The sequence below is a fragment of the Cebidichthys violaceus genome, unplaced genomic scaffold (genome assembly GCF_023349555.1).
Source record: "Cebidichthys violaceus isolate CVI_PGR_0920_01 unplaced genomic scaffold, fCebVio1.0.p SCAF_20, whole genome shotgun sequence".
In the NCBI taxonomy this organism is placed as follows: domain Eukaryota; kingdom Metazoa; phylum Chordata; class Actinopteri; order Perciformes; family Stichaeidae; genus Cebidichthys; species Cebidichthys violaceus.
In genome coordinates this window covers 6984337-6997570 of record NW_027176373.1, presented here as the reverse complement: position 1 = coordinate 6997570, position 13234 = coordinate 6984337, and the positions used below count along the sequence as shown (strand labels likewise).

At 40.7% G+C, this 13234-nt stretch overlaps 2 protein-coding genes across 2 annotated transcripts; one reads left to right on the top strand and one right to left on the bottom strand.

Moving 5' to 3' along the window:
* The first annotated feature begins 985 nt into the window (after positions 1-985).
* LOC137876404 (tyrosinase-like) lies at positions 986-4148 on the top strand. Its single transcript, XM_068715929.1, has 5 exons — positions 986-1922; positions 2416-2632; positions 3053-3200; positions 3344-3525; positions 3776-4148. The coding sequence occupies exons 1-5, from the start codon at positions 1101-1103 to the stop codon at positions 4039-4041; spliced, it is 1635 nt and encodes a 544-aa protein (XP_068572030.1). The 5' UTR covers positions 986-1100; the 3' UTR covers positions 4042-4148.
* A 261-nt stretch (positions 4149-4409) lies between these two features.
* chordc1b (cysteine and histidine-rich domain (CHORD) containing 1b) lies at positions 4410-13147 on the bottom strand. The gene is made up of 11 exons (XM_068715927.1): positions 12945-13147; positions 10491-10540; positions 10356-10412; positions 10033-10193; positions 9295-9395; positions 8945-9003; positions 8115-8185; positions 7817-7922; positions 7558-7677; positions 7387-7449; positions 4410-6526 (listed from the first exon to the last, which is right to left on the bottom strand). The coding sequence occupies exons 1-11, from the start codon at positions 13006-13008 to the stop codon at positions 6356-6358; spliced, it is 1023 nt and encodes a 340-aa protein (XP_068572028.1). The 5' UTR covers positions 13009-13147; the 3' UTR covers positions 4410-6355.
* Between the last annotated feature and the right edge of the window lie 87 nt (positions 13148-13234).

Sequence of the window (13234 nt, the reverse complement as noted above, 5' to 3'; positions counted from 1 at the left end):
ACAGAAAGCGTACAAATATAAACCACATATTCTTGCTTTAGGCAATAACTTGCTTTTATCATACTTTGCTTGTTCTCAGTGAATCCCTTGTTTTAGGTTCCTGCATTAGTTTACGCCGAAGGTAATAATTTCCGGTTTTGTGGGGTCATATGACCACACAGTCAAAAAAAATCCACTAACGTGATTTGATGAAAGGGATCGTTGGAAACACTTTGCGTGTGACAAAACACCAAAAATATTACAGTTTTAGTTTTTGACAAATGTGCAATTAAAACTACCTTCTTTTATATGTTTTTCAAAGCGTTTAAAAAGCTCTTTGAATTCAAACTGGGGCTTATTATTCATTAGCCCACTTGACTGCAGTGTGTAAATATGTTGGCCCCTTAGAAGTTTAATTGTTCATTTGTGGATGGCCACTGGTGATTTGACTCTATTACGTGTATTTTATTTCTCTCCTCGTCCTCTGTCTCTCTCACTCTGTGGTTCCAGTATTGACGTGGGGATTTAATTCCAAGAATAACAGTTTACTTTATTTGAAGCATCATGTGTTTGTGGAGACATCATGAGGTCCGCCTGTGTTGCAATGACTCGTCTAATAAACCAGACCGCGATCCCCAGCATACAACCACTGTAAAATCATTGTAACAACACAATATGGGCTTATATTAGGACCCTCAGTTATTGATATTATAGGCCTTCACATGCCCCTATATGACAATCAGGGATTCTTGTTTTGAGTGATATCTTTTAGTTCTATCATTATATAATTTAAGTGGAAAGTGAACGCTTTAGGCCTTTAAAAAAAATCCCTATTTAGAAATGCTATACTCAATATACGTCACAGTAATTCCTTTTTTTCTCTCTGGAAAGAGTTGGCTGCAGTCTTCGGATGTTTGTATTTCTACTGATTGCGCCCCTCATGGGGTAAGCTTCACCCTAAGGGTTAAGCGGCATGTGACTCGCTCAACAAAAAGGAGGGGTTGCCCGGAGAAAACTCCAAAGAAGTATTTAAGCCCTTTCAATTCAACAACTTGGGCCTTACCGACTTTGTGCATTCGTGACTACTTGCCGCCTCCGAAGTAGGCGACAACATTGCTGTAATGTGGCAACTTACAGTCATTTATTTCGTGCTGTGTTTTGTACCCTCCTATCAACAATTCCCCCGTCTATGTGCCACCCGTGAGGTCTTGCGCACAAAGGAGTGCTGCCCGTCATGGGAGGGAGACGGTTCGCCCTGCGGGGCCAGCTCGGGTCGGGGCTTCTGCAACGATGTGGAGGTGCCGGACAAGCCCGACGGACCGCAGTACCCCTTCTCCGGGTTGGACGACAGGGAGAAGTGGCCCTTGGTTTTCTACAACCGGACTTGCCAGTGCACAGGCAACTTTATGGGTTTCAGCTGCGCGGACTGTAAGTTTGGCTACTTTGGGGTGAACTGCAATGAGAGGAGGGAGTCTCTGAGGAGGAACATATTTCACCTTTCCAGAGCCGAGAGGATCAGGCTTGTGTCTTACCTGAACTTGGCCAAGCAGACGATCAGCAGGGACTACGTTGTGGCCACCGGGACTTACCAGGAGATGGAGAACGGCTCCAACCCGATGTTCGCGGAAGTGTCTTCGTACGACGTGTTTGTGTGGATGCATTACTATGTGTCCCGGGACGCACTGTTGGGCGGGCCGGGCAATGTGTGGACCGATGTGGACTTTGCCCACTGGGCGCCTGCGTTCCTCCCGTGGCACCGCGTATACCTGCTGCACTGGGAGCACGAGATCAGGAAGCTGACCGGAGACATGAGCTTCACCATCCCGTACTGGGACTGGAGGGATGCCCAGGGGTGTGACGTGTGCACGGACGAGCTGATGGGGGACCGGAGCCCCCATGATCCCAGTCTTCTCAGTCCGGGCTCGGTCTTCTCTTCTTGGAGGGTAAACACAATCAAGTAAAACTAAAAGTGGTGATCCCTGCCCTTTAGCTTTTCTTTTCTTATGACATGCAGTAATAGGCCTATGTATGTGTAGAGGAATGACTTTTCACGTACACTATTGAAGTCGAATTCAGTCCTAATGTCTTGCTTATTCTCTACACATTCAGACATTTTACTTAAAATATAATACAAATAAAGAGCAATTCAAATTGATATCAATGCTGGCTCATGGTATCCTAATTTTAAATGAATACATGTATAAAACATTTTTTCAGGGCATTTACAGCTTTTAAAGCTGCTTGAGTAAAACCATATGATTTGATCAAGAGGATTGTAATGAATTCACCTAACACAGTAATAGCAGGGCCATTTTCAAACTCAGTGTAACCTATTTCAAGCAACAAGAAATACTTTGCAAACAACCAACTGACTTTATTTCTGTGATTTGTTGTGGTGCCTTAATGTGCTGTATTGCTGTGCGCCTCCATCAACAGGTACTGTGCTCCCGAGCAGTGGAGTACAGTGACAGAGGTATGTTGTGTGATGCTCGGGGAGAAGGCCCATTGCGTCGCAACCCTGGAAACCACAACCGTAACGTGGTTGAACGATTACCAACTTCAGCAGAGGTGGAGTTCACTCTCAGTCTGACCAACTATGACACCGGAGCTATGGACCGCGGCGCCAACATGAGCTTCAGGAACACTCTGGAAGGTCAGATAAGCTTGACTATAAATGCACACACACACACACACACACACACACACACACACACACACACACACACACACACACACACACACACACACACTGCTCCATCCTAAATTATATACAGAGCTTCACTGCACAGCTGCTCTCACCGTGTTCAAATTCTGTCTGTCTAGTCCTTGTAATGTGCTCGGTGTGTATACTACTCTGTATGCTGCTCTTTACTTTTGTAATTACTTTTTCATACAACAGGGCATTTATACAACATGTATGTGTTTTTTTATGTCATACAATACTATGACTCTAATGCCATTTAAAATAAAAAAATTACAATATCTCATTTTACAGCAAAAGCTTCTGTTGTCCTAACAACTACATGCTGCTGCCACCTTTGTCAATTCTAATTAAATACTTCTCATTTTCCAGGATTCGGGGATCCTCAGACTGGGTTAGGAAACAGTTCTCACATGGGCATGCATGCTGCTCTTCACGTGTTCATGAATGGATCCATGTCCTCAGTGCAGGGCTCAGCAAATGACCCCATATTCCTTCTTCACCACGCTTTTGTTGACAGGTGAGGCACACACACACACGCACACACACACACACACACACACACACACACACACACACACACACACACACACACACACACACATTATATAATCTGAGTGAACTCACACACTTGCTTTACATTGTTTTCCTTCTCTATGAAAGCATTTATGAGCAGTGGCTCAGGAGGCATAGACCGTCTCCATCACAGTATCCAGACTCTGATGCTCCCATAGGGCACAACAGCGAATACCACATGGTGCCCTTCCTGCCCCTCCACAGAAACAGAGAATTCTTCATCTCCAGCAAAGACCTGGGATATGAATATTCATATCTGCTGGATGCTAGTAAGTTCTATCTAAATGTAGCTTTTTTTTTCTCCTATTTTCTACATTGATTGGCATTTGAAAAATCTCTGTCTGTTTTCATTCTCTCTGCATTTTCAGAACTCTATCTGTTGAATCTATTTAAAACTAAAGTGCATTAAAACTCAAAAGGATATCACACTCAGATTTAGGTTGTACACTATCTTGTTTGACTCAAGTAATCGCAAACATTTTACGTAATTTCCTGTGATCACTTCCATCTTTTTTCCAGACCAGAGGCTAGCAGAATCCATGCGTCCTTACCTGGAGGAATTGCAGGGCGTGTGGCCCTGGCTTCTGATTGCAGGGCTTTGTGGAGGAATTGCAGCAGCGACCATAGCTGCTGCCGTCCTAACTGCAAAACGGCGATACGGAGGGTCGCCTTGGCTGCGTGTGAACAAGTGGAAAAACTTATTTGCTCTCCCAGAGAGACAGCCACTTATCTGCAGCAGTGACACAGAGGAAACCAAACACTGTAACTACCAAACAACTATCTGAAGGCACAGCCAGCTCTGTGTAGTGACGCACTCATCTATGAATTTTAACATCAAAGCACTGTGAATTATACATTATTAACTAATTGAAATTAGTCTATAATCTTTGTTTTTGACAATGTATTTAAACTGTAATAAAAGAGTAAGAAACTGTGCATGGAGGACATTTTAAAATGGGTTAAGAGATGTTAAACTTCGATCATGTTCCACCCACAACTTGTAAATTCTTGCTCACTTCAGACTTAGTGTCTGCTACATTCATGCTTTCTGTCATGGAAATATCTCACAATGCCTTTTCACAGTTATTCTCTATAGTTAACATGGATTTAGCTGATTACCTTCAAAATAAGGCTCTGCAGTTTGTTGCATCAGTCATGTATGCAGCCATTTATTATTGAAGAAACATGCATCCAATTGCCATTCAGTCAGAAACACAAACTCTTCAGATGAATTCACCAAAGCCTTGGGGGACTTTCTTTTATTATCTTTGTGTGGGAGTTAGACTGCACCACGTTTTAATTAACATTTAAATTGATTAATGTTTGTGGTGTGAGGCGTGCTTCTGGAAAGAGAAAAAGGTGATAGTGTCTGCATAGATGTCAAGGTCTGAGACATCTCCGCGGCATTGGGGACGTACTTCAATATTCTAACCTTAAAGTTATGTCATATAGTTTTAACAACTTTATGACATTTGCAAAAGTCACTGCAATTCCCAAAGATGCATATGGATCAAAATCTTCCCTTGAAAGGTCACACCTTCTTTAATTCAAGAGGTGTTTCGTTTCACCGGGTCACAACTGTTGGAAGAGTCTGGCCTGAATACCACTCTAACAAAACTTGGTTGCATATACTGTGTGTGAGAAATATCCGCAGTATACCTCACCCCAGTTTTAAAGGTTCAACACAAACGTTTATTTTTAGTAAGATAAATTGGTTCCCAAATCATCATTTTACCCGGACGTCATGATGTCATTCATCCAAATTGAATTCATACATTCATAGCCTTTGAAGCATGCTGTCTAGCACAGTAGTTCTCAACCTGGACGCAAGATAATTATCGCTGGTCACCAAATGGTTGTGGAGGAAATAACATTAATACATTTTCATTTTAGACAGGGGAATGGTTTTGACTTTACATTGCCTGTAGCAGTGATATAATTTGCATTTGAATATATTTTATTGAGTGTGGTTAAGAAAGGCAAAGTGTGTGTGCGTGCACATGAGTAACTTGAGGAGGGTCAGCGAGAGAAAATGTCACAAAATGCATCAAAGACGCCTAGGGGTCGCGAACACCAACCTGATAACTCTGCGAGGGTGCGACTCGAGAAGGTGGAGAACCACTGATCCAGCATGACCTTTTATAACACAGTAGGCCTACTTTGCTGAAAAATACATTGTATTCAATTGGAATTCTCAGATATTACAGTACATTCTCATTACAAAATTGCGCTAGGTTGCTTTGACAAGAAATGAGGAGATAAATACAGCGGTGATTGTTTAGAGACAACATTTGTAAAAAATTAATTAGGATTATTAGGTATAATCATGTAAAAAAACTAATTTGGAACAAAAAAGGTGGGGTAGTCGGAGAACATGTTTAAGAGTCTCAAGGAACTGTTGTATTTCTTATAACAATTTATTCAGAATAAATCCGTATACAGGTGTGGACATCTTAGAGATCCAAATTTCTTACTCAAACTAGATAGAGCAGCTTCATTGTCACACACACAGAAATATATATATATATATATATATATATATATATATATATAAAATTGCAACATTCAGTCTGATGTGATAATGATGGATGATCAATGCAATCATTTAAACAATTTATGAAATTGCAGGACGGAATGAATCTTTTCCCAAACATCGTGGATACAAAGGATGGTCACAGTTGTGGTCCATTACAATGACTTGATGTGAGCAGTCCACGTAAAAGGCTTTATGAGTCTGAGTTTAAGCATGGTCCCACCTGACTCCTATCTTATTGTGTAGTTTTATTGCAATTAACAAGTGTCATCATCTGACTTGATGAAAAATCTGCTAAATGTCAATGTTTACCCAGTTAATCATTCAATACTTCAGTGAAAAACTGTAATTGTGATTTTTGAGCATTCAAAGATATATAATGACTAATAAAAGAACCAAAATCAAAAAAGTTGACAAAACAGAATGAAAGGGGAAACACTGTAATGTTCAAGAGTAGAGGCCAAAGTTCCAAGAGAGCAAAAGAAGGCGACTCTTTGAAGAGGTAAGGAATGGACTGTATGGCCTTTGATTCAGCTGAAAATACACACTATGTTTGTAATTCTTCATCATTCATCTTCATCCTCGCTGTCAGTCTCCTCTTTTTCCTGCTCCGTCTCCTTGGGCGGGGGCGGGGGAGGAAGGTCCAGACGAGCCCATGACATGGGCTCAGACTTATTCATGGCTATCTCGATCTTGGCGGCCATCATGTTTATTATGCTTTTACTCACATCTATCACCTGCAAGGGAAAGTGAAAGTGACAAATACGGCTTAGTTCCTTTCCCATTTAAGCTGGTCTGGAAAACAAGAGTGAGTTATGAACAGTTTCAAGTAATGTTGAACTAGTGGTGTATATTCAGATTAGGGGTGGGCGATATATCAAATATACTCAACGTATTGCGGCTCGTTCCATGTGGGATGTTGCAAATAACATTGAGTACAAATATTAATTGTTGCGTCATTTTTTTTAGGCCGCCAGCACGAGACTTGCTTTGGCGTTTTGCTTCTCTCTCTCTCCCTCTCACAATCATACTCTCCTGGGCGAGTGTGTGTGGCGTATGAGCATAGGTGTGCGTATGGAGTGTGTGTTTTTATATCTGGAGGGGAAAAGGGAACAAGGAAAGGGCCTGAAGAGAGCAAAAGAAGTGAGATCAAAAATGGGAACAAAAGCATGCATTTTTAAAGACCAATCTTACTTCAAAATGACAGTACACCACCTCAGGGTGTTTAAATTATTTCGCAAGAATGATCACGTTGTCATGATCAACGGGTTAAATCCAACAGTTTTGTTATTTTAGAAAAAAATATGAAAATATTGAGATATATACATTGTATATCGCAGCAGCCTAACAATATGGACATATGATTTATAAGCCATATCGGCCCTAATTCAGGTGGAAATGGTTACTGTCATATTGAATTATAACTGCAAAGACCCCCGTGAAGATCAGCAACAAATCAAATATTAAGACCTATTATCGACCATGAAAGTATGCTGTATTGCAGTGTCTGGAATGCTGTACAAAATAAATACATGTATTAAAACCGGCATGTAGCAAGACTGACTTAACATCAGTGTAAAAGTGATGCTCTACTTACTCCCCACAAGCTGATTTTTTGAGCAAATTCCTTCTCTCCCTCAAATATAACACGGATGTCGAGCTGAAGGGAGAAAAGAGAAATAAAACATTAGGTTGAGGAGAACACAATCCAGAACTAAGCAGTTTAGATATGGACAGAAATCATCTGACAGACTGATATATCCCTCACCGTGGTGCTGTTTGCCTCCACGTAGCATAGCTCTGGGACAGCGTTCTTGGCGTAGATAGAGACGATGACCTGCGCCCCCGTCTGGTGCCAGTCGAACCGACATGGAACCACTTTCTTACCCTGCGTGGAGATTGTTTGGTTATTTGAGACACAGATTCATAATTCAGCCATTCAGTCTCCACCACAAAGCATCGTCTCCTCTCTGTGCCAGTGTTTAGAGCTGAGGCACACGTAGATAATCACTAGCTGTCAAACCTACCGTGTCTTTTTTCCTCCATAGATGTGTTCCCTTGGTACAGCCCTCTTGAGAGAGGAAGGTGTTAAAGTCGGAGGTTTTCCTCTTACAGCAGCTCCAGTATTTCATCCTGGAGATGCAGGAAAGACATTCACTTGCTGGATTTCTTTAGCAGTCAATAACGTGTCACTCAAGAGAAGCAGTGAACAAGACTAACAGGAAAATACTAGTGTCACTCATCACACTTCTTTTACAGTTTCCAGAGCATATCTGCTATTTCATGTCAATACCGAGAAACGCAGTATTTTTCCATATTACTAACCCTTCATGGAAGATAGGAAATCCAGAGTGGTACAAGCACACATCCGAATCACTTGCAGGTCCATCAAAACTCTGAAGATGACAGCAAAAGGTGTGGTTCAAAAGATTGAAGTAGATTGTTTTTGTGAGCAAAAATACAAATACGGCTTTATTGTATAGCACACATTTATGAGAATGAATAACGACTAATATCTTGTTCTCCTTGACTTTGGAAGAAGTTTAAAGAGACCAATTTAGACTCCACCAAGACTTTAACTGATTAATCAACCGAAAAGCAGGCAGCCCGTGAGAGAATATCCCATGCTTTCAATCACATCAGTTGAAGTGATTTACATAATTGTTTTAAATGATTTAAGTCCCACTCCAAGCTTCTACAAAACCCGCCAATGCAAATTTTCTTTACAATTTATGTTCTAATCTGTGAGTTTCTGCTCTGACAGGCCCGATTAGCTTGAGCAAGAAATGTAGCATTGCATCCGTCTCAGAGCAAACATGGAGGAGGAAAAACCAGCTGCATCTGTTTCACCTTACCCAGAGCGTCGAGCTCTTTTGGGGCGGTATCGTGATTTGTTTATGTTTTCATTTAATGACATCTGTCATAGATTTCTTGAAATACGTCAATTGAAATTGGCTTACAAAAAGCGGAGAAGGCGGTGAAATTTATATGGCGGAATCCACAAATTCAGCATGAATTTAAAGTAAATAAATTAAAACATTTCAGCTGCTATTGCCAAAGCCCTACAGAGGTATGGATAAAAATGGATAAAGTTCAACACCATGAGAATCTATTTCAGCATGTTTTCCCAAATATACAGGCACACATTCACCTACTTTAGTACATCCTCCATTTTTACAGGATGTTCCAATCTTGATCTCGTCAGTATCTTCCTCTAGAAAAAAAGGAGAGACAGAAATGAAGAAAAAAAAAAAACTGACTCGGATGTTCGGATCTAAAAAATGCATCCGCAGCTATGATGTGTTGTCCCGTCCCTGCCATCTTTAACTCAAACGCCATGAACTCCCAGAGGCCATCCATTAACTTCCCCCTGTCAACATGACCTTCCTGTCTGCTGTAACAAGAAGAAGATGGTAATGGATGGTAGACAGTCTATGATAAAGAGGTCTAAAAACATGGAAGAGACACGAGGAGAAAGACGGGGAAGATAACGCTCTGCTATCACCTTTCTTCTCTGACGGATTTTCAGAAAGCTTCAGTCTCTCCAGAGCCTGCTTCAGAGAAGTAGAGACCTTTTGCTGCAATCTCACCATCGGCTCATCAGCACTGCAACAGTAACACATCTATTAGAATCGAAACATTAAGAAAGGAAGGGAGAAAATGTATTTGTTTGTAATTAATTTGTTAATTACAAACTAATTAAAAGGGTATTCTGAATTTTAAACTTTAAGTAAGGAATACATTGTTGGCAACATCAGTTCAGAATGAGGTCTGTTGTACGCAGCCAGGCTAAGAGCCATACACTGCTTGAAAGGAGTTTCCCTATTCAGTAGTAATCGCTTCATCAGGCGCTTGTCCGTGTTCTTTTGAACTCTGTTGGGAAGCATCCAGAGTAAAAGACGAGAGAACACCTCCCACTAGCCTGTGGATCCTCAGTATTCAGGCTGATTTAATACCTCGGATAATGCAGCTATCCTTTTATGCATTTCATACTGAACCACAATAACTCAGAGCAGAATGTAATATGTGGGATAATAAGGATATATAGTTTTAAACTGAAAGTCCTGTTGATGTGCTGAATGGAAAAAGTGTTATTTTTGTTTGTTTCCTTTAAATGTGATCTGGTAAAATTGTTGGATTACATATGTTATATACAATTTTTTTGCTTTACTTTAAAAGTAATGAGAGCTTAGGGTATTCCTCTGGTATTGATTAAAATATATATAAAAAAAAACTGTACAACCTTGGTCTGCGTATCGCTTCCTGAGGCATCGGTGCCGAGATGATGTACTCGTTAAACTTTGGTTTTTGGTCATCTGCGTCTTTCTTTTCTACCGATGACGTCACATCTGGTTTCACCGGCTCAGGTGGCTTCTCCTTGTTGTGGGGACCTTTAGTGCAGCCCTGCGGAGGAGAAAGTCACCGTGTTAGACTCTCAAACGATGAGCGCTCAGGCCGACATGGCCAAAGCAAAAGTGGCAGTCGATGCCTATGAAAACAATAGACAATGGAAACATGACCTCGGAGGATTTAAAAGTATGGATTAAAACAGAAACTGAAACTTACAACAATGCTGAGGAAGTCGGAGAAGTCGGTAGTTCTTCTCTTGCAGCAGGACCATCCCTGTAGAAAGACAGATGGACATTAACTTTGACCAGATAACAAGACAATGAGCTCACTGTGCTTTTTCAGGCATCTTACCTTCAATGCATCGTGGAATACTGGGACTCCTGGATGATAGGTGCAGCCATCTGTGAAAAATGAACAACTTTGATTCATTTATAGGAAATATATGTGGTGAACCCCGTCACCTACACCAGCATAGAACAACACGGAAACCGTTTATAGACTTGCAGCTTTTCGGGTCTCAATAACGACACAAAAATTTCAACTTCCAAAGTACACTTTAAAATGATTTTACAGAATGATGAGTAGAGTTATAGAAAAGTAGTTTCTGAATGTGGCAGACATTTTGAGAATCAACAACTACAAATAATTTAGAGTAATTTAAAACTGTGGCGGGCACCAAGCCCTTCTTGTTGAAACACTAAAACGTCATGATGTCTTGTCTTCATTTCCTTTTATGTGGTAAACTTATCAAACAAGTTGGGTCAGCCATGTCTGATGCTGCCTCCATGTCAAAATGACTCGAGGTGCTCATGGTTAGAGTTTGAAGTCATTTTAGAAAGTTAACAGGAAAAAGTTAGACTCATCCGACAATGTGCTCTGAGTTGGTAGCTGTATTATTCCAAGAACCACTTGATAGCTGTACAGGCCATGTGTGTCTCCTAACAGTATTTACCCTTATCGTTTCTATTAAAAATGTTTATTCTCTTTCTGAAGGCAATTCAGTAGTTAACAGGAAACGAGTAAGTAAGAAACAGTACGATCATCATTGGTGTTTCGAACAAGAACTGATCATCAGTCCAAAAGTGACATTGATAAAGAATAATTTGTAGACAAAACAGTGGACAGATGTAGCAAACTAAAAACACAAAAGATATGTTTTTGATACTCAGTATAAAAATTCAGTTTGATCAAGAATTAGACAACAATTTCCACAACCTCTGATATAAAACTTAAATGATCTCCATTGTGTCCTTGTGAAGTGCAACACACAAAATACATACCCTTATGGTCTGGATTTATGACACCCATCAGACAGTTTGACAAATCTTCATTTAAGATTTACCTCATTTGAAAAGTACAGCATGATTTTTTTTAAATGTCCTCTTTTTTGGAACCGCCCTACAAGATAAATGGCCGCTGAATGAAGGAAGAAAAAGTTGGCTGGGTGACGCCATAAATCAAGAATGTTCCTTACAGTACAGCACAGCCTGAGCCTTAACCCTTCTATGCTGTTGCCTTATACACTTCCTACATACCCCTAAAAGTAATGATTATATACTGCATTGTTATGAGAAGAAGCACCCGATTTAGAAATTGACTTTTTTTGTATTGCCAGACACTCAATGTTATATTACTTGAAGACAAAGGAGGACATTTCTTACGAAAGGAACTAAGTGACTCACTGAGGTCTGTTACCACCTGGAATGTTCAATTACATTTAAATGAGTGTCTTCACATAAACATTGGTTTCTTATACATACAACCGAACAATATACGCTATAAATGTGTGGCACACCTGTAAACACCAAATCAACTATTGCCTCAAACATGACAAAAGACAATGAGATGGGAATAATTAGCTTTGCTCATGATGATTTTTTTTTTTTTTTTTTTTTTTTTATACAGATGTTTGTCAGATGTTCTGATTTTGGAGACCCCTGGTTATTGTGGACACTGTTGATATTTACAGTGTGGGTTCAAAATATATTTGGGCTTTCCTCAGGCATAAGCCAGCTTGGTACTGTACTAAGGAAAATGACTATCTTATGATCTTATCCTACTTCTTATGATCTTATCCTACTTCTACACAATATGCTCCTAGTTTTGCATCACTGCATGCTGAGGTGCAGGTATGCTAAAATATAACGTTTGTAATTACAAACCTACAGCTTATTGGTGGTCCCACGGTATGGTATAACTTTGCAGTATTTATGTCTCATTCATTACAAGTGGAACTGAACGTTGCTTGACATGTGAAAGTGGCAGAAAACAAGCAATTTGATTAGCATTCAATCATGAACACAGACGTAACGTTACTTCCCTTAACAGCTGAACCTCACTGTTGACCGTCTTTTCAAGTTGAAACTAAAATCTTTTCGCAATACCACTGACATAAAGATCATGGGAAAAGAATGAGGAACTAGTAATAAGGTTGAATTACGTGTTTCTGAAACTTTAAACCGGCGTACTGTGTGTCCTGTACGGGACAATGGTCCTGCAAAGTCTAACGTTACCGACTAACTTCACCTGCTAATCACAGGAGCTTAACATGCTAACAACATGGTGATAAGTCCACAAGGCGTGCCATTAGCTTCCTGAATGATCAGCTACAGCGGTGTTGGTGAATGAAGTTGTTACTGTGTTGGGTCCAGTCAGCTACAGTTATATCAGGTTAGCTACATGGGCCCAGCAGGCCTGCTCGCTGCAGAACATTCTAGATGATCATCAGAGGTTAACGTTAGCTTGCTAACACACTGGCGCGGGGCACAGCGGTAGTTAACGTTAGCTAACTGAGGTACTACTCACCGCCTGGGTTCTGTTCGGGATCAAATCGCTGTCCACATCCCTTATTGTAACACAACACGGACATGATGAAGGCTGAAACAAGTTTAACTGGTGGCCAGATGTGTGACTAACCCCTAAAAGCTCGTGTGTATGAGTATGTGTGTATGTGTGTGTGTGAGATAGAGAGCGGTAGCTGCAGACTGCTGCACACACACTTCCGGATGTTGTCGGCTACACTCGGCAACAATCGGAGCTTAACCAGCCCGCCTCCTCCATCCTGTGAGCGCTCAGTGGTCCCACTGAACCGACAA

Coding starts and splice junctions, on each gene's coding strand:
- chordc1b (XM_068715927.1), bottom strand. CDS start 13,008: ATGTCCGTGTTGTGTTACAATAAGGGATGTGGACAGCGATTTGATCCC. Junction 10,413..10,490: donor TATTCCACGATGCATTGAAG/GTAAGATGCCTG, acceptor GTCTTTCTACAG/GGATGGTCCTGCTGCAAGAG. Junction 7,923..8,114: donor TTTCCTATCTTCCATGAAGG/GTTAGTAATATG, acceptor CTGCATCTCCAG/GATGAAATACTGGAGCTGCT.
- LOC137876404 (XM_068715929.1), top strand. CDS start 1,101: ATGTGGCAACTTACAGTCATTTATTTCGTGCTGTGTTTTGTACCCTCC. Junction 2,633..3,052: donor CTTCAGGAACACTCTGGAAG/GTCAGATAAGCT, acceptor CTCATTTTCCAG/GATTCGGGGATCCTCAGACT. Junction 3,526..3,775: donor TTCATATCTGCTGGATGCTA/GTAAGTTCTATC, acceptor TCTTTTTTCCAG/ACCAGAGGCTAGCAGAATCC.